This window comes from Mauremys reevesii, linkage group 1 (genome assembly GCF_016161935.1).
Source record: "Mauremys reevesii isolate NIE-2019 linkage group 1, ASM1616193v1, whole genome shotgun sequence".
In the NCBI taxonomy this organism is placed as follows: domain Eukaryota; kingdom Metazoa; phylum Chordata; order Testudines; family Geoemydidae; genus Mauremys; species Mauremys reevesii.
Window position 1 is genome coordinate 322,705,880 of NC_052623.1, and position 19,571 is coordinate 322,725,450.

Here is a 19,571-nt window from a genome sequence, read left to right on the forward strand (position 1 = left end):
ACACAAGCACAGCCATCAGAATTAAAAATGTCCCTATCCAAGTCCAACCTCCATTCAGGTCTTCCAAACACTAAGGACTGTGCTCTTTTTCCTATAGCTGTTAACACTTAACTCAGCAGTACCCACTTCTGCTCCAGTGGAACACTGCTACTTCCCAGTCTACCTACCTAGTACATGTGGCAGCTTTGAATCTTGTGATTTGTTCCCCATACCAGCTACAGGAGGCAGCACTGAAGTGCTTATTAATTCTTTTTTTAGAAAAAAATATTTTTAAAAGAAAAATGTTAAGGACAGAAGTAAAGATGTTTAGAACTTTTCATAATACCTATAACCTGTTTTGATTATTATTTTTTAAATATCAGATTATTCAATGACTTTATTTTGAAAATGCTCTATCTATCTATCTATCTATCTATCTATCTATCTATCTATTGCAAAAATAACTATATATATATTGCAAAACTTCAAAATACAGCATATAATCATATTATATATATGAATTAATATTCCTAAATTCCCTGGAACAATACATTTGAATCCCAGCCAGGCTGAGTAAGCTTCATCATCTTTTCAAATTAGGTAAAACTGAATAGTCTTTTATAGTTATTATTATTTGTATTGCAATAGCACCTAAGAGCCTCAGTCGTGGATTAGGGCCCCATTGTGCTAGGTGCTGTACAAACACAGAACAAGCCCTGCTTCAAGGTGTTTACTTTTTTATGTAGGGTTTTCAGCTGAAATCTTAAAAACCAAAGTCCTACTTTATGAATTAAAGGAGGGCAGTATAATTAAAGCCAATCAACATAGGTTTATGGCAAATAGATCCTGTCAAACTAATTTGATGTGGTTTTTTTTTAGATGACAGGTTTGGTTGATAAAGGTAATAGTGCTGATGTAATATGCTTAGACTTCTGTAAATTATTTGACTTGGTTTCCACATAACATTTTGGTTAAAAAACTAAAATAATAAAAAGTTACTATGGCACATATTAAATGGATTGAAAACTGGTTAACATATATCTCAATGTAATTGTAAACAGGGAATCAACACTGAGCTGGTGTTTCTAGTGGGTTCCTGCATGGATCAACTCCTGGCCCTACTTTATTTAACATTTTTAATAATGACCTGGAAGAAAACATAAAATCATCACTGATAAAGTTTGCAGATAACACAAAAATTGGGTGGAGCGGTGAATAATGAAAAGGTCAGGTCACTGATACAGAGCTATCGGGATCGCTTGGTAAACTGGGCATATACAACCAATATGTATTTTAATAGGGCTAAATGTAAATGTATACATCTGGTAACAAAGAATGTAGACCATACTTACAGGATGGGGGACTCTATCCTAGGAAGCAGTGACTCTGAAAAAGACTTGGGGGTCATGGTTAATAATCAGCTAAACATGAGCACCCAGTGCAATGCTGTGGCCAAAAAGGCTAATAGGATCAAAAGGGCTAATATGATCATAAACAGGGAAGCCTTGAGTAAAGGTAGAGAGGTTATTGTACCTCTGTTTTTGCACTGTTGTGACCGCTGCTGGAATATTGTGTCCAGTTCTGGTGTCCAAAATTCAGGAAGGATGTTGATCAGTTGGAGAGGGGTCAAAGAAGAGCCATGGCAATGATTAAAGGATTAGAAAACATGCCTTATAGTGATAGACTAAAATAGCTCAATCTATTTAGCTTAACAAAAAGGTTTTAAGTGGTGACTTGACAACAGTCTGTAAGTACCTACTTGGGGATCAATATTTGATAGGGGCTCTTCAATCTAGAAGACAAAGGTATAACAGGAGCCAATGGCTAAAAGTTGAAGGTAGACAAATTCAGACTGGAAATAAGGTGTAAATGTTTAACAATGAGGGTAATTAGCTATTGGAACAATTTACCAAGGGTCATGGTGGATTTCCATCACTGGCAATTTTTAAATCAAGATTGGATTTTTAAAAAAAAATATATTCAAGTTCAAAAGAAATTATTCTGGGGAAGTTCTATGGCCTATGTTATATGAGAGGTCAGATTAGATATCACAATGGATCCTTCTGGCTTTGGAATCCATGAATCTGTGTGCATGGATATTGAAGATCCTATGGCACTTCAGTAAAAATAGGGATTTGTCCCAGAATCCTTAGCCATAATTTCCATATTGGCCATTCTTGGCAATGTGTTGTACATCCGTGGCAGGGCCGTCTCCTGGATTTTTGCTGCCCCAAGCGGTAGGGGAAAAAAAAAAAAGCCAAGATCGTGATCGGCGGCAGCTCCACCGCGCCGCTTTCTTCTTCGGCGGCAATTTGGCGGCAGGTCCTTCCCTCCGAGAGGGACCGAGGGACCCGCCGCTGAAGAGCCTGACATGCCGCCCCTTCCCCTTGGCCGCCCCAAGCATCTGCTTCCTGAACTGGTGCCTGGAGCTGGCCCTAATCAGTGAGTTGATGCCCTTGACCGTAGGGTGGCTTCACTTCAGTGATGCTGTAGGGTTATGATTTCTGAAGTGTTTTAGGATTCTTCAGGATGAAAGCCACTAATTAAATGCAGAATAGAAAACGTTTTTATATGTTTTAATAAATCAGCCCACATTCTTATTTCTGTGTTCTTCTGCATATTTGCTTGCTTTAATCATTAACTAAAACACTGTTTGAAACCTGTTTGCTTCTAGGTTTCCAATAATACCATAAAGGATTTTGACAAAGACAAAGCCTGGAAAGCTGTTGTGGTACAGATGGCTCAGTAAGGTGGATTCAGCAAGTAGAATATAATACAAAAAATCAACTGTTAGATTTAAAGCTTCTTAACTGTAGCAGTTTGTAGACAGTGCTATAGCTCCAGCTGTAGGGACCAAGGAATAACAGAATTTATTTTCAAGCTAAATACTGTACCTTTCTAATAAATTTGAAATATATAGGTGAAATTTCTTAATGCAACTTTCTTTTGTGTAAGAATATTATTTGATGTTAGGTTGCTGATAGTATCTAAATGTTTAGTGTTCTGTTGCTTTAAAAGATCCCTTTGGAAACAAGGTCATAAATTACTTATGGGTTATGGAGATACGGTATTTTTAAATAAATATGGCAATACACAGTAGGTCTCATTTGTTTGCAAGAAACTAATATAACTGCAATTATGCAGTCAATAAAACTGATAAATGCTTTTGTAAAGTTATGAGTACAGGTCATAATATTTTTGCTTCTACTTCACTTTTGTAGGAGTTGTAAAGGTGTTTTGCATCTTGTTATTTTGTATAAAGTAAAGGTCTTTATCACAAGGAGTCCAGATGTGGATTGAAGTCCAGTTTGCATAGATGAAAACATACAATTCTTTAAAATATTTTTCTGTAACAAATTTATGGACTGTGAAAAAGGAGTAACAACCCTTAGTTTAGATCATCCTTGAAAAGTCACGAAACTCTAAGTGCTTGGCACAAAATCTATAAATCTATTGACTCACCCAGTAACTTAATCAGAAAGAAAAAAACAAAACAAATATTATTTTGTGGGATGACTGCTGGGCTGAATGCCTTGTTTCACTGGAATCTGTTTGCTCTTTCACATATGAAAATGTATCCTTCCTAAAAGTGATTTTTTTCCCTTTTCATATTTTTATTTTGCTAATAACCTTTGATAATTATAAAATAAATCATGTTTAAATGAAGTGTTTATCCCTCAAAGCCCTATCTATTCCTCCTACTTTCTCATATATCTATCTCAAAGTCAGATGGATTTGTGACAGCATAAGCATTTCCATGACAACAAGAGACCCTTTGGCTTGAGAGGCATTTTCCCTGCTGACAAAACATTTTCCATGACGGGCCCTAGACTTTGGAATTCATACCCTCCTTTAGTCTGAAATAATCCAAATCAGTTGATGTTAAGGACACACTGCAAGCCATCTCTCTTTCCCCAGACTTTTGAGGAGAAAGGAATAAGCCAAGGGTCAGGATACATATAACGAGGGTGGAGATCTGCAGCTACATTGGGACTTTTTCTTTTCTGCTTTTGGGGAGCTTCATTTAATTTTGCATTTTTAATACATGACAAAGGCTCTTACAGTTTTCAAGAACCACTTTAAAAACATTTATGCAACTGGGAAAAAAGGGAAAATACCCTCTCCATCCCCTTAAGATTTTGGATGTATTTGGTGCAGCAGCTTATGGACAGCTAATCTATCCTTCACCGGAGGTTGCCAGAGACTTCTGGACCCATATTGAAAGCTGATGCTTTCTGTCTTAGATGTTACCATTCAAAGTTTGATACACCCATCCTTCACCAAAAGCTTCCAATGTCTTGGGTGGTATTCTTGCGTGCTAACTGTTTCAAGAAAGGGGGCAGGAAACCCTGATGTCTCCTATAATGTTGTATCTTTAATATTTGGAAAAAGTTCATTCTCAACTGATGTTCAAGTAGAAACAAGAATGGTTTAGTTTGGGTTCACTGGGGTGGAAAGGAATGTTGTCTTTACAAAAATAAAGCAAAAACCACTGGAACAACTTTTAAACATCATGGATGGAATGAGAACTGAGAGGCTGAAAACATCATCCTATCAGGGTTTAGGTATTTTGTTTAACTGGTTTGCATGTATCATTCTATGGGTAGGGTTGGGTGAAGGTTTTATGTGAAGTATTTTGAGTGTATTTTAACTGGTTGTTTTCTATTTCTTTTATATGGTAACATACTTGCCAGTTGTAAAACTAAATCCTCGTCTCCAAGAAGTTGCCTTCTCCTCAAATTTATGATCGACCAAGGCCTTTCAACACATCAGACATGAAGAAACAGACCATTATTTTATCACTGGACTTGAAGGGAAAATAAATAAAAAAGGGACCATCATGTCCTTTTGAGGGCTTAATTCTCTTATATAGCCCAAACCAATAAGATGCTGAGAGCCCTCAACTTCCATTGACATCAGCATTAATTTGAAAAATTGAGGTATTCTGCACCAAACAGTAATAGTCCTGTAGAGAATCCATTGATTTAGTCCTTTACTTTGTGACAGGCAAGTTAACTTTGGATTTTCAGGAATGGTAGGGGAGAAGCCCATGATATGACAATGGCATAATGTCATGTGTTTCACCAGTGGACCTATCACCAGGGGACCTCAAGGACTTAAAACACTGGTCACTTCACCCATCACTGAAGTTTAACTGCCTTAGCGGTAGAATTGTCAGCTGGTTAACAGCATATTACAAACGTAAAGAAAATTTTCAACAAAAAGTGAAAAAATACTACATTCATCTGAAATGGCAGGGAGAATTTAGGTAAGACAAGTAAAATGACCTGAGTTAGAATTTGGATTAAGACACAGCGGTGACAGTGGAAGACATTTAAAAATGTCATCAAATCCAGTTTAAAATTTCTCCATCAACTTTAGAACAGTGGTTCTCAACCTAGTTACTATTGTGGGCCACATATGCAGCAGCAGCTCTCCATGTGCTATGGTGGGCTGAATCCACACTACATATACACTACCTGTATGGCCCTTGATGTCACATGGGCTGCAGCTGTGTGCTGATTAGGCAATGGGTTTGAGAACCACTGCTTTAGATTGATGATGGTTCTTTGATGGGAGGAATAGGAGCAATTAAAAAATAAATCAGAAAGGAGCCATCAGTCTTTAGGACTCAGGTCCACTCAGCCAAGGCATTTACCTCTTGTCCTGCCTGCCATCCTCTCATCCCCTTGGAGTCGGAGAAGGCAGCAGTGTTCCTTTGATGTACTGATTTGCCATTCAACTTCAAAGGTGCGCCAGGGCAAGCAGTTTTTCTGCATTTATCCCATACGCCTGGTAAATTCAGCAGCATTAAGGCAATTAATGCTGCAGCTCTGGAACTTTGTTCAACTCCATCAAAGAAGTCCAGAATATCGAGCTAAGCGATCAGGCTATTTTAATACCGGAAATCATGGCCAGGCAGCTCAGTCTCACCAGACTGCCTTTACTACCTACAAACCCGGCTCTGGTGGGAATATACTCCTGTAAATCTAAATGCCTCTTCTAGCCCCAACTAGGGTGACCAGATGTCCCGTTTTGGGGAACTTTTTTTTATATAGGCGCCTATTACCTCCCACCCCCTGTCCCGTTTTTTCACAGTTGCTATCTGGTCACCCTATTCCCTCCGCGCCTCCGGTGACTGGCTCAGGGGTAGCAAAGTGTAAGGGGCGGGGGGGGACTCCTGTTTTTGCTGCTCCACCTCCCTCCGTCCCCTGCCTCCACGTGTGTGGTCCTTCCGTGCATTCAGTTTGCAAGGCGCTCGGCTCTGCCCAGCGCTCCCCTGCGCAGCCCGGGTCGCAGCAGGGCTCACCCTGCCCCCGCAAGTCGAGCAGCGGCCACCCGAGCGCACCAGCTTCGGCCGATGTCACTGTGGGCAAGCCCAGGGAGCTGGCGCATGCTCGGTAACCGCCAGGCCGCTGGTTGAGCCGGGGAACGACCCTTTGTGACCCTCCCCCGGGCGCCGGGGCGGCGGCGCCCCTCCGCCGCCCTTATCCCGAGTGGCTCCGCGCCCGGGCTGCCCGTGAAGGTCACAATGGCCACGCGCTGGCAGCCGGGGAGGGGTGGGGAGGGGAAGGGCCTGCAGCCCCGGGGAAAGAAGCTGCTCCCAGAGGGTAAGGTGGGTGCTCGCCAAGCCCCGCTCAGTAGGTTCCTAGGGGCCACGGAAGTTACTTCTGAGTTCAGGTTCCCCCTTAGAACAGCCTGAGTCGGTCCCGCGCTCTCTGCCAGGGAGGACCCCAAAGGCTGGTTACACAGGCCACCTAGTGTGCTCAGCCTGGCCTGGGAACTCCCTCTGCCCCTCTGTAAGGGTGACTTGCCCTCACTGACACTCTACAGCTCTTCACGTTTAGGATCAGCCAAAAATCAAGTCCCTGCCCCTAGTAGCTCCTGCTCTTCACAGGGGGACAGTGCAGTTCAGACACAGGCTATATAGGTCCAATCGCTGAGGGGCACAGGTGTGTTTGGGACACCATCGCTGAAACTGCCTGCGTTATTATAGAAACTGTGACCTTTTTATAGACCCAACCTATCTTTATTCCATGCTAGTTAGGAGGACTGCATATCGGTTGCATACTTTTGGTTTGGCATAACTTCTATAGCCATTTCCCATCACTTACGTACAGTGAACAATACTATGGTAGGAAAAGCATCCGCAAAGAGAAGAGTGTGTGTTTTTAAGTTGGTGTTGTCCCTTTAATATTGAAAAATAATAAGAGATAGAGAAAATGTAGCATGGAAGCATATGACAACAAATTGAATGATCTTCTGTCTCTAAATTTGCAGGGCAAATACCCAAAGAGTGAAGTAACAATGACACAGCTTAATATATCATGATGAATCAGATCCATGCAGAAAGAAGACTGCTCCCACTGGGTTTAAGTGATGAAGGAAAAAAAGAAGAAGAAAACAGTTTGTATTTGCACATGAATTTTTAATCAAACTTTTGCTAAAGTCAGATGACAGCTATAAAATATCAGTATATAATTAATCTTTTTCATAATCTCTTTCTAACAAAAGATCCCTTAGTCTGAGAATAGGACATATCCCTCAGCTAGCACTTGTTCAGAGATGAATTACCCCACACAGTGTCTTTTCAATGTCCATTGCCTATCTAGACTTTCTGCATATGGGACAACTTATGTTCTTTGAAAAAGATAAATCGAAGGTTGGGATTATGCGGTCTCTAATGATCAGGATGTAATATTTCTATACGATACCTTTTTAGGAAATAAAATGTATAGTTGGAATTGTTAATGATTTAATTTCAATGCCTAATTAAAACTACAGATTTGTTTCACTGGATCATTGCTGTATGTTATGAAGTCTACTGAGTTTTTAAAATAAAATCTACAAAATTATATATAAGACATTATTCCTAATGCAGACATCTTTATATAGACATTTCAAACCAGCAGTAGCCCAGAGCAACAGACATAGAGTAAGATTCAGGCACATGATACATTTAGGGTCCCATTCTTCCCTGCTCTGGTTATTTGTTACTAGGGAGATGGAAACTCTGAAATCTTCAACTGTTGGGTATCCATGGAATTCTTCCAATTTGGGGTTGAGGAGGAGGATGGGGAGGTGTTAGAGCAGTGGAGCTGTGGCAGAGTTTGTCCCTTCGTGGAAGAAACTGGAGGTTTTACCCTTAAACTGTTAGATCTCCCAAGACGTATGCAGAGCTTAGGGATCCATTTGGCACAAGAGCCATCCACACCTTGCACTTCTGGTTTGTTGCAGTCCCTGGAAAGAATATTTAGGTTCTTGCAGGAGCTGTGTTGTTACAGTCTCCTCCAACTATGTCTGTCCAGAACTATACCACCAAGGTGAGGAATTCCATAGTGCAAAGGAATAATTTACTAAATCTAGCTTGTGGGATTTTTATGTGGAAAATCTGGTGGAGAGCCGCCAGTCATCCTATGTCTACTTTCAACCCCACTCTCTCTGCTAATGTGGATTCCCAAGGGAGAGACTACTGGCGGGTTAGGAGAAAAGGAAACATGCTGGTGAGCCAGTTTTCCTTCCTTCCTTAACTCACATAGTTTTTTGCTCATTTCTTGTAGAATATAAAGGATTAGCTACTCTTAATCTTGCATTAACTGCATTTGGCTCTCAGTACTTTTCAGAATCAGATCCTTGAGAACTAACTGTCTTTAATACATTTCCTTTGAGTGATGTCTTATGGCGATAATTTATATACCTAAATTAAAAGAGTTTATTAATCTATATAAAAACATATTTTTTCCCCACCATGAAATAAACTCACATATATTAATTAACCAATTCCTTCCATTGATGGAAATGGGTAATTGGAATCATAGAAGAAATTAATTCCACCAAGGGTTTCTAGTATCAACTTCATTTCATTTTCATTAGAAAGCTTGTATCATAACTGGAGCTTTTAACTATTTCTTCCTTGACTCTTTATGGCTATTTTTGTTATTAACTCACTTACGACATCGAGTCTTATCAATTTCAGATAACTTCTCTAGTTCTGTATTTTGGAAACTGTCTCTTCTCTTTGATAGGAATGATAAGAACCAACCTCCCTTCCCTGAAAATCCCAAAACTTGGTGTCAACAAATGTTTTCCCACAGTTTGCTGCCACCAGGGATTGCTTCCTGGTAAGTCTGTGGCTGGTCAGTACCTTAATGTTGGTATTTCCTAATTTAAACATTTTCACACACATTTGTACAGCAAGCTGATTCTCAGCTGTGACTAAATTCACACTATGCTGTGTTTTATTAATGAAAATGCTAGAATTTTTAGCAAAAATAACTACAAAACAGCATTAAAGGTTTCCAAAAGTAATATTACAACTGAATATTTGCACAAGATCATTAAAACAAATGGGTATATATAAAAGTGCAGTACTTTCTTCTCATTAAAAGCCTGATACAAAGCCCACAGAAATCATTGGGTATTGGATTTGGCCATAAGGACCAGGCTTTTAAAACTATTTAAAAAGGCCAAGGCATTTCCTAAATTCCCTATCTGCTGATAGCATGGAATCCTATCCAGTGGAAACTTGTTTAGTTAATGTAGTCTATCTTGGCAACGTTTCAACAGACGTAATTTTCCATTAGGTTTCAATCCAGTGATTGGATGTACGTGGGTGGACCATGCAGAGTCCCACTGAAGCCAAAAGGGCTCCTCATGGGGAGAATGATGCAACTGATGCAATTCTGGTTGCATGATCAGACCTTGAATAACCACACTTTCCATTATACTTGACAAGGATGGGCGGGGGTGTCTGTTTTGTCATTTCATATTAAATTTACTTTCTTTCTTCATAGACTTCATGTGAAAAAGTAGTTTTCACAGGAAGTTACTCTTCTCTGCGGGAACTGGTGGAAAAAGGAAGCTTTGCTGAGGTGTAATCATCAGACTAATCAGAAAGCTCATTAGTCTTTACTTTTTCCATAGTAATATTTTTCTGTGCAGAGGAATATCCTGTCCATAGCAGCCTCTCTTGAAGCTTCTTCCTGCAAAATATTTCTAAAACCCATCCTTTTCTTTCTGTCCAGAAAGCTAAGTCTCATTCAGGCCCTCATCATCTATTACCCTAACAATTATAACCACCTTCTCTCTGGCCTCCCTAATGCTCCCATTACCACTGCCACGCCATTCAAAATACTGCTGCTAAGGCCACTTTTCTTGCCATCTCTTTGACTATATCGTCCTCCGCTTTTAATAGCTTCATTGGTTTCCCCATTTCATTGTATCAAATTCAGGTTCCCTTTGCAACTTGTCTCCTCCATACTTGTCTGCTCTTTTTTGGATTGCATAACGCCCCCCTCCACCGCCAACAATGCCAGCTTTGTCCACCTGTCAGCTTCTTGCACAATGTCTGTGCACCTTCTTCCAAGCAGCCCTTTAGATGTGGAATTTGTTTCCTGAATTGATCCATAAGGCCACTACTCACTCCTTCCTCAGTCTCACTTCTGCCACAATAGCTGTAAAAAAAGATCAGCCAATGAATGATGGCTAGGTTGAGGGGCAAATGGAGATAGTTGGCACTTTATTTATAATAGTTAGAAAACAAAGGTTAGCCCTGTTCCTGTGTACACTGAAGCACCTTACTGAGATGACTAAAGTTACACATGTACCTAAGTGTTTGCTGGATTGGTTCTTTATTTAGGAAATAAGTAAGAATTAGTGTCTGCCTACCAACCGAAATGTTTGATAAGTGATCAGAGCTACAAAAGTAGTTAGGTGCCTAATTCTGGGGTTTAGGTGCCCAAGTCCTACTTTTAGACTCCACTGTGATCCACAAAACCCACAGTTGGCTGCCACCTAACCCCACAGGCACCCAAACTCACGCAGTGCCTAAGCTTTCAGGGTAAAAGTTTCCTAGGTGCCTAAGTTTCTGCCTCTGGACATGCATGCTGCTGCCTCACTCTAGGTGCCCAGAAACCTGTTCTGACTAAGCCCTAGTGCGATCCACAAACCAGGGAAAGAGCACTTATCTTGCCTAAAAGGTCTGATCTGGTAGGAGTGCTCACATGCCACTCAAAATCTGGCCTGTGGTGGAGGTGCCCCCCCCATCCCTTTATAACTTTTAGCCCAGTGGTTAGACCACCAACCTGGTGTGTGGGAGATGGGGGTTCAATTCCCCAGTCTGTCGGGGGGATTGGGGTAAAGGATTTGAAGAGGGGAGTCTCATGCCTTTTAGGACTGTGCTCTAACTACTAAGCCATAGGATATTCTGATGTGGAGCTCTCACTCTCTCCTATTGAAGCTGTTTCATTTTCGGTAAATACTTAAATAGTTATTGGAGCAGGGGGACTGGACCCTGGGTCTCCCACTTCTCAGGTGGGTGCAGCCTAGAGTCTCTCTGGTCCACTGACTCTGATCCCTACCACTGTCCATTTTGTGTGGTGTAAGGTGGGATCATAACTCATTCTCACAATAAACAGCTTAGGCACCTAAGCCACTTGTCTCTAGCAGAGGGGTTCCCATCTGTGGATTGCTAGCAGAGATAGTCCATGATAGCTTAGCACATACCCAAGGCCGTCCCTAGCCCAATGCAGCTCCCCCAGGGGGGGCAGTGTGGGGCCCCAGGCCTCCCCATACCCAGGGTCTGGTAGGCAGGAGCTGGGGGGGGGCAAAATGGGGGCCACACAGACCCAGAGTGGCTCAGTGGATTAGTGGGGGGCCTGGAGAAGCCTAGTCTGCTTCCCTTGCCCTGGGCCCAGCTGTGTCGCTCAGGAGAAGGGGCTTGGGAGAAGGGATCCCTCTGCCCACTCACCGGCAGCGGTGGGAAGCGGAGCAGCCTGGCCCCGGCCCATTCTACTTTGCCAGCTCCCAGCCATGGCGCTCTGCTTCCCGCCGCTGGTGAGAGCCAGGGATGCGCCTTTCCCCAACCTGAGTGACATGGATGGGGCCTGGGCAAGGGAAGTGGAGCAGGCTGGGGACAGGCTGCTCTGCTTCCCGCCACTGCCGGTGAGTGCCGGGTCACTGGGGGAAGAGGTGGAATGGGGGCGGACCGGGGATGGAGCAGGGGGGAAGGATAAGAGGCAGGGCGGAGGGAGTTGTCCGGGGCCCCACGGGGGGGGCGGCTGAGGGATAGGGCTGGTCGCTGGGGCTGGTGCTGCCGCGTATGCAGCACGCAGCTGCCTAGGGAACCATGAAATTTGGGGCTCCAAATTTCATGGTGCCCTGTGCAGCTGCGTATGTTGCGTATGCCTAAGGACGGCCCTGCACACACCCTGTCCTCAGCATCTCCCATTGGCTAGGTTAGGTGTTTAGCATGCTGACTTTTGCAGATCACATTCTTAGGTGCTATCTCTCCCCTGCATTGTATCAGGAGCCTAACTCAGGCTTTGTGGATCACGTTATTGTTTGAGGGATTTTATAGAAGTTAGGCATCATGGTGCTGAGGGTGTAGATCTGGGACTAGAAATGAGTGAGCACTGCAAAAGATGGTCCTCTATTTCTATGTATTAATTGTTTCTTTGGTTACAGTTCCTGTTGCATGATAGCTTTTTTTTAATTATCTTTTTTAGAACCAAACCAGAGAATTGTAGAAGAGGAACCTCTTTCCCCCAGACTGGACAAATATAAGCTGGCAAGATTTTTAGCTGACAAGGCAATCAGGGTATGTGTGTTGACAATAGATTTTAGTGGTTTGTTTTCCCATTTACGATACTGAGCTAATAGTTTTTTTAAGTTGTTCAACCCTGTCTGCTAAATGGTTTTTAAAACTGTGTTGGTGTTTAATAAAAAAAACCTTCTCCCTAGTTTAGACAGGGCTATAGTGCAGATAGTACTGTACAAAGACTGCCCCCCCCCCGAGTTTTGTCAGTATACATCCTTTTCACATTGAACTACAATACATTTGCTCTTCTCTTACTAGAATTTGTTATTGCTGAATTCTGTGGGGGTTTACAGGCTGAGGGGAACAAACCCTGCAACAGAGAATAGATAAAAGACATAAATCCATTTGACACCTAGATAAGATGGTGATTGCATGCTATAAATACATCTATCTATCTATCCATCTATCTATCGATATAGCCAAATTTCATTTGTAACATTGCAGTTCACCTTTATTAATTTGGCTCTCCCGAAGTGACAGGGTGATATGTGTTCCCACTTTGCTAACCAGCCACTTGTTACTGGAGGGAAATTGCTTAGTGCTATTGTGGAATGATCAGCAGGATTGCCTTCAGGACAAAGACTCTGTGTGTGTGTGTGTGTGTGTGCGTGCGTGCGTGCGTGCGTGTGTACAGCTCCTAAGATGATGTAGGCGCTACTGAAATCCAATGAATACATCTTCAGTGTTTCCCCTCTTGTTTTCAAAATATTGTGCTTGTAGCTTCAAAGGCATTGCACTAGTGTTGATGTAGACCTTACTTGTATCATAGAATCATAGAATCATAGAATTCAAGATCAGAAGGGACCATTATGATCATCTAGTCTGACCTCCTGCAAGATGCAGGCCACATAAGCCGATCCACCCACTCCTTAGCAAGTGACCCCTGCCCCATGCTTCGGAGGAAGGCGAAAACCCTCCAGGGCCATTGCCAATCTTGCCTGGAGGAAAATTCCTTCCCGACCCCAAATATGGCGGTCAGCTGAACCCCGAGCATGCGGGCAAGACTCTCCAGCCAAACCCTCTGGAAAAGGTTATATCATACCAGGCACATAATTGACCTATTGACTAATTGACTAAGCCCGTTATCCTATCATACCATCCCCTCCATAAACTTATTTAGCTTAATCTTAAAGTCATGGAGGTCCTTCGCCCCCACTGTTTCCCTTGGTAGACTGTTCCAGTATTGCACTCCCCTGATGGTTAGAAACCTTCGTCTAATTTCAAGCCTGAATTTCCTGACTGACAGTTTATATCCGTTCGTCCTCGTGTCCACATTAGCACTGAGCTGAAATAATTCTTCTCCTTCCCTGGTATTTATCCCTCTGATATATTTAAAGAGTGTAATCATATCTCCTCTTATCCTTCTTTTGGTTAAGGAAAAAAAAATATTTTTGCAGTGTCTGTGTTTTCATTTTAAAGTATCTGCTTGCAATCTTAGGAAAAGAAAATTTTTACCATCTGTGGACCCTACCCAGTAATTCGTAGAAGTTTAAGGAAAAAAGGATGGGTGGAGAGAAAGCTTTCCATAAGAAGTGACTTACAGGACAATACAGATGACAAGTGTGATGCTGATTGTGAAGATGGTGGGAAGAATGGTAGAGTACCTAAATAGCTTTCTGTTTTCACGTAGATGTGGATATAACTTTTTATGTACAATGTCCTATCATGTTTTTAATCTTTGCATTTCTCATAACAATAATCAACACTAAATTATCAGAACTAGTCATGCAGATTTTCACTTTTAGTCTCTGATTTTGAGAAAAGAAGAAAAGGGGTTTACAAGGGCTATAGTACTGAGGGCCAGATGAGCCTCTTGCTGGTAAGTAGGTTAAATTTGCAGATCTGGCTGTTAGGAAATAAATCTTCTTTTTCCTGTAACCTGAACATGTCATCTAGAGTCTCTGAAGGACAATAAACATGCAAACCTACTATGCCATTTTTTGATCAGACATGAGGAAATCCAGAGAGTAAAGCAGAAAAGCTGAGAATGGACTCTTCTATGACGTGGATCCATGTTTGTCCTAAAGGGAAGGAAGTGCTACCTCTGTGCTAGTGATTCTAACCCCAGCACAAGAAAAATGAGGGGTCCCATTCTTTCAGCTTCAGGAACATTTGCTGTAATGTAAATGGCATCCCTTCCTGCACACTCCAATTTGTATTACCGATGAACTCCTCTCCTCATTTGTTTCAATTAAGCCATTGTATGGGTAATTACAATTGTGCTTGTACTCATTCTGATTCCCAATGCCTAGTTGTTAAGAGTATTTAGTAACACCTAAAGATGCCATATGTAGTTAAATAACTGGTAAGTAGAGGATTAATTTAATACAAGAACGTTATTATAAAAGCATTTATATAATAGTAGTAGGCATCCTTCAGTCTTGAGAGACCCTGGGTATGTGCCCCTGAGAGGTAAAGAATGTATCCTGTCTGCCGACAGTGGCCAATGCCAGGTGCCCCAGAGGGAGTGAACCTAACAGGTAATGATCAAGTGATCTCTCTCCTGCCATCCATCTCCACCCTCTGACAAAAGAGGCTAGGGACACCATTCCTTACCCATCCTGGCTAATAGCCATTAATGGACTTAATCCCCATGAATTTATCTAGTTCTCTTTTAAATGCTGTTATAGTCCTAGCCTCACAACCTCCTCAGGCAAGGAGTTCCACATGTTGATTGTGCACAGTGTGAAGAAGAACTTCCTTTTATTTGTTTTAAACCTGCTGCCCATTAATTTCATTTGGTGGCCCCTAGTTCTTATATTATGGGAACAAGTAAATAACTTTTCCTTATTCACTTTCTCCACACCACTCATGATTTTATATACCTCTATCATATTCCCCCTAGTCTCCTCTTTTCCAAGCTGAAAAGTCCTAGTCTCTTTAATCTCTCCTCATATGGGACGCATTCCAAACCCCTAATCATTTTAGTTGCCCTTCCCTGAACCTTTTCTAATGCCAGTATATCTTTTTTGAGATGAGGAGACCACATCTGTATGCAGTATTCAAGATGTGGGCATACAATGGATTTATACAAGGGCAATAAGATATGCTCCATCTTATTCTCTATCCCTTTTTAATAATTCCTAACATCCTGTTTGCTTTTTTGACTGCCGCTGCACACTGCGTGGACGTCTTCAGAGAACTATCCATGATGACTCCAAGATCTCTTTCCTGATTAGTTGTAGCTAAATTAGCCCCCATTGTATTGTATGTCTAGTTGGGGTTATTTTTTTCCAAAGTGCATTACTTTACATTTAACCATTTCATTTGCCATTTTGTTGCCCAATCGCTTAGTTTTATGAGATCTCTTTGAAGTTCTTCCCAGTCTGCTTTGATCTTAACTACCTTGAGCAGTTTAGTATTGTCTGCAAACTTTGCCACATCACTGTTTACCCCTTTCTCCAGATCATTTATGAATAAGTTGAATAGGTTTGGTCCTAGGACTGACCCTTGGGGAACACCACTAGTTACCCCTCTCCATTCTGAAAATTTACCATTTATTCCTACTCTTTGTTCCCTGTCTTTTAATCAGTTCTCAGTCCATGAAAGGATCTTCCCTCTTATTCCATGACAACTTAATTTACATAAGAGCCTTTGGTGAGGGACCTTGTCAAAGACTTTCTGGAAATCTAAGTACACTATGTCCACTGGATCCCCCTTGTCCACATGTTTGTTGACCCCTTCAAAGAACTCTAATAGATTAGTAAGACATGATTTCCCTTTACAGAAACCACGTTGACTTTTGCCCAACAATTTATGTTCTTCTATGTGTCTGACAATTTTATTCTTTACTATTGTTTCAACTAATTTGCCCGGTACTGACATTAGACTTACTGGTCTGTAACTGCCGAGATCACCTCTAGAGCCTTTTTTAAATATTGGCAGTACATTAGCTGTCTTCCAGTCATTGGGTAGAGAAGCTGATTTAAAGGACAGGTTACAAACCATAGTTAATAGTTCCACAATTTCACATTTGAGTTCTCTCAGAACTCTTGGGTGAATGCCATCTGGTCCCAGTGACTTGTTACTGTTAAGTTTATCAATTAATTCTAAAACCTCCTCTTATGACACTTCAGTCTGTGACAATTCCTCAGATTTGTCACCTACAAAGGACGGCTCAGGGTTGGGAATCTCCCTAACATCCTCAGCCGTGAAGACTGAAGCAAAGAATTAATTTAGTTTCTCTGCAATGACTTTATAATCTTTTAGCTCTCCTTTTGTATCCCTCGATCATCCAGGGGCCCCACTGATTGTTTAGCAGGCTTCCTGCTTCTGATGTACTTAAAAAAACATTTTGTTATTGCCTTCTGAGTTTTTGGCTAGCCTTTCTTCAAACTCCTTTTTTTGGCTTTTCTTATTACATTTTTACACTTAATTTGGCAATGTTTATGCTCCCTTCTATTGACCTCACTGGGAATTCACTTCGACTTTTTAAAAGATGCCTTTTTATCTCTCACTGCTTCTTTTACATGGTTGTTAAGCCACGGTGGCTCTTTTTTAGGTCTTTTACTGTGTTATTTAATTTGGGGTATAAATTTAAGTTGGGCCACTATTATGGTGTCTTTGGAAAGTGTCCATGCAGCTTGCAGGGATTTCACTCTAATCACTGTACCTTTTAATTTCTGATTAACTAACCCCCTCATTTTTGCATAGTTCCCCTTTCTGAAATTAAATGCCACAGTGTTGGGCTGCTGAGGTGTTCTTCCCACCACAGGGATGTTAAATGTTGTTATATTATGGTCACTATTTCCAAGCGATTCTGTTATAGTTACCTCTTGGACCGATCCTGTGCTCCACTCAGGACTAAATCGAGAGTTGCCTCTCCCCTTGTGGGTTCCTGTACCAGCTGCTCCAAGAAGCAGTCATTTAAAGTATCAAGAAATTTTGTCTCTGCATTTTGTCCTGAGGTGACGTGTACACAGTCAATATGGAGATAATTGAAACGCCCCACTATTATTTAATTCTTTATTTTGATAGCCTCTCTAATCTCTCTTAGCATTTTATCGTCACTATCACTGTCCTGGTCAGGTGGTCGATAATAGATCCCTTGATGAAGGGTGCTTCTTCAACTCCTTGGAACATTATGTTAATCATTTTTAGGCTTCTGGTAAGCCTGAAGTCTTGGCAGGCTTTTGGAAAAATTGTCTGTGAGGTTCTGGAGATGGACTTCTGTGTGGGTTGTCACTGCTGTGTCATCAGCAAAGAGGAGGTGTTGGATGAGGGCCTCCTGAGTCTTGGTTTTTGATCTAAGTCTTGCAAGATAGAACGGCTTTCCATCAGATCTCGTCTGCAAGTAGATTCCCTCAGTTGAGGAACCAAAAGCTTGTTTTAGTAGCAAGGAGAAGAATATCCCAAACAGAGCTGGGGCAAGTACACAGCCTTGCTTGACCCGGCTATGAATCTGGAAAGCCTTGGAGACTGAGCTGTCATATTGGACTGTCCCATAAATGTTTTCATGGAAGAACTGAATCATGCTTAAGAGCTTGGGACATCCAGTCTTTTCTAGAAGTGCAAATAATCCACTTCTACTGACAAGGTCAAAAGCCTTGTAAGCTCGATGAAGGCTGTGTAAAGGGGCTTTTTTTGTTCTCTGCATTTCTCTTGTAGGTTTCTCAGCAAAAGGTTATGTTGATAGTAGACCTTTCAGTTCTGTTCTGAAGCTGCACTGTGGTTCAGGATAGATTATGTTTGCAAGGGTCTGAAGTCTGTTCAGGATGACTCAGGCTGTCTTCCTTGAAATTGGACCCAAAGCTTTTTTGAGCCCATCATACATGTTTCTGATGTTGACAGCGGAGAGGAATGGTGGCTGGCCGGGTTGCCAGAGGAGAGGAATGGTGGCTGGTGAGGCAGCCAGCCATAGCAAGTTCTCACATGGTCGAGCAAGCAAGGTACCTTCTTCCCCGGGTGGGAGGTGATCTCACACAGATGCACCTCTGAACCCTGGGTCCTCACTAACCAAAGACAACCACTGTAAGTGGAGTATGGTGAGGGAGCAGAGAAGGTCACAGGTAAAGGAACTTTTGGTTGTAGAACTCAAGAACATGAGGCAGAAGGCACTGCCCCATGCACTCTGGGGTGGGCGTCCTGCTCACAGTTTTATGATTATGAATCCTGCTTGTGGCATTTTCCCTAATTAATGTCAGGTGACTTCCCTCCGTTCATTAAAAGTTTCTTTTCTACACTCAGACTCTGTGCTTGTGAGTGGGGAAGTATTGTCTCTCAGGTGCCCAGGGATGGTGTGTAATTTTCCCAGGTTACTGAGTGCGGGCTCGAGCCGGTTCTGTGTTGTATTGTTGAAAAGGTATTGAACCCAGCCCTGGTTGCTGCTGGCTCCACCTGGCAGAAAGATTACATAAGGTTGGTATGCCTTGTGAGGATAAGATCCAGTTGGTGCCAGTGGCCAGATCAGGGATGTTTCCAAGATACTTTGTGTTGTGGCTTTGTCTGGAAGAATGAGTATGGTACACAAAGGTCGTAGTAGGAACAAAATTCTAGCAGTCTCTGACCATTTCCATTTATCTTACCAGTTATGTGTTGACCAAGACAGTTGGTCCATTTTCATGATCAGCTCCTCACTTTGTGCTGAAGTCCCCTAGCAGGAAAACATATTCATGTTTTGGAATCCTGCCGATGGTGCTGTTTAGCTGGTCATAGAATTGGTCCTTAATGTCAGAAGACGAGGAGAATGTTGGGGCATACACACTCACAGGGTTGACTGGGTCCTCAGATGTGAACAAGCATGGTGCCAAAATTCTTTCTGATCCATTTGTAGGTGGCTCAATCATCCATAGAAGTGAGTTCTTGTTGGCAAATCCCACCCCATGCCCTTGCATTTCTTCAGCGTTTTTCCTGTGCCAGAAAAATGCGTAGTCTTTTTCCCTGAGAGATCCGCTTGATGGTAGCCATGTTTCTTGGAGGGATGTGATATCCACATTAAGTCATTTCAGCTTGTCATTGATCACAGAACTTTTACACATCCATCGTTGATTTGCTG

At 42.0% G+C, this 19,571-nt stretch overlaps 2 protein-coding genes across 30 annotated transcripts in view; both read left to right on the top strand.

Moving 5' to 3' along the window:
- Nucleotides 1-5,096, top strand: part of MLC1 (modulator of VRAC current 1) — a 41,705-nt gene extending 36,609 nt beyond the window's left edge. For 15 of the 16 annotated variants that reach the window (XM_039512674.1, XM_039512799.1, XM_039512788.1 and 12 more), the window contains one exon: nucleotides 2,654-3,645. In XM_039512674.1, coding sequence (XP_039368608.1) covers nucleotides 2,654-2,728 — 75 coding nt within the window. In that variant the 3' untranslated portion in view covers nucleotides 2,729-3,645. Of the gene's footprint in view, nucleotides 1-2,653; nucleotides 3,646-4,673 lie in introns of those variants that run through there. The other variant, XM_039512720.1, reaches the window with a different exon arrangement.
- A 40-nt stretch (nucleotides 5,097-5,136) lies between these two features.
- TTLL8 (tubulin tyrosine ligase like 8) overlaps nucleotides 5,137-19,571 on the top strand; it is a 62,763-nt gene continuing 48,328 nt past the window's right edge. For 9 of the 14 annotated variants that reach the window (XR_005591030.1, XM_039512556.1, XM_039512609.1 and 6 more), the window contains exons 1-5: nucleotides 6,532-6,595; nucleotides 7,261-7,386; nucleotides 9,006-9,101; nucleotides 12,486-12,577; nucleotides 14,016-14,172. Coding sequence is in view for 13 of the 14 variants with exons in the window: in XM_039512556.1 (XP_039368490.1) it covers nucleotides 7,308-7,386; nucleotides 9,006-9,101; nucleotides 12,486-12,577; nucleotides 14,016-14,172 (424 nt within the window). In the remaining variant the exon portion in view is untranslated. Of the gene's footprint in view, nucleotides 5,249-6,507; nucleotides 6,596-7,260; nucleotides 7,391-9,005; nucleotides 9,102-12,485; nucleotides 12,578-14,015; nucleotides 14,173-19,571 lie in introns of those variants that run through there. The other 5 variants (XM_039512573.1, XM_039512564.1, XM_039512600.1 and 2 more) reach the window with 5 other exon arrangements.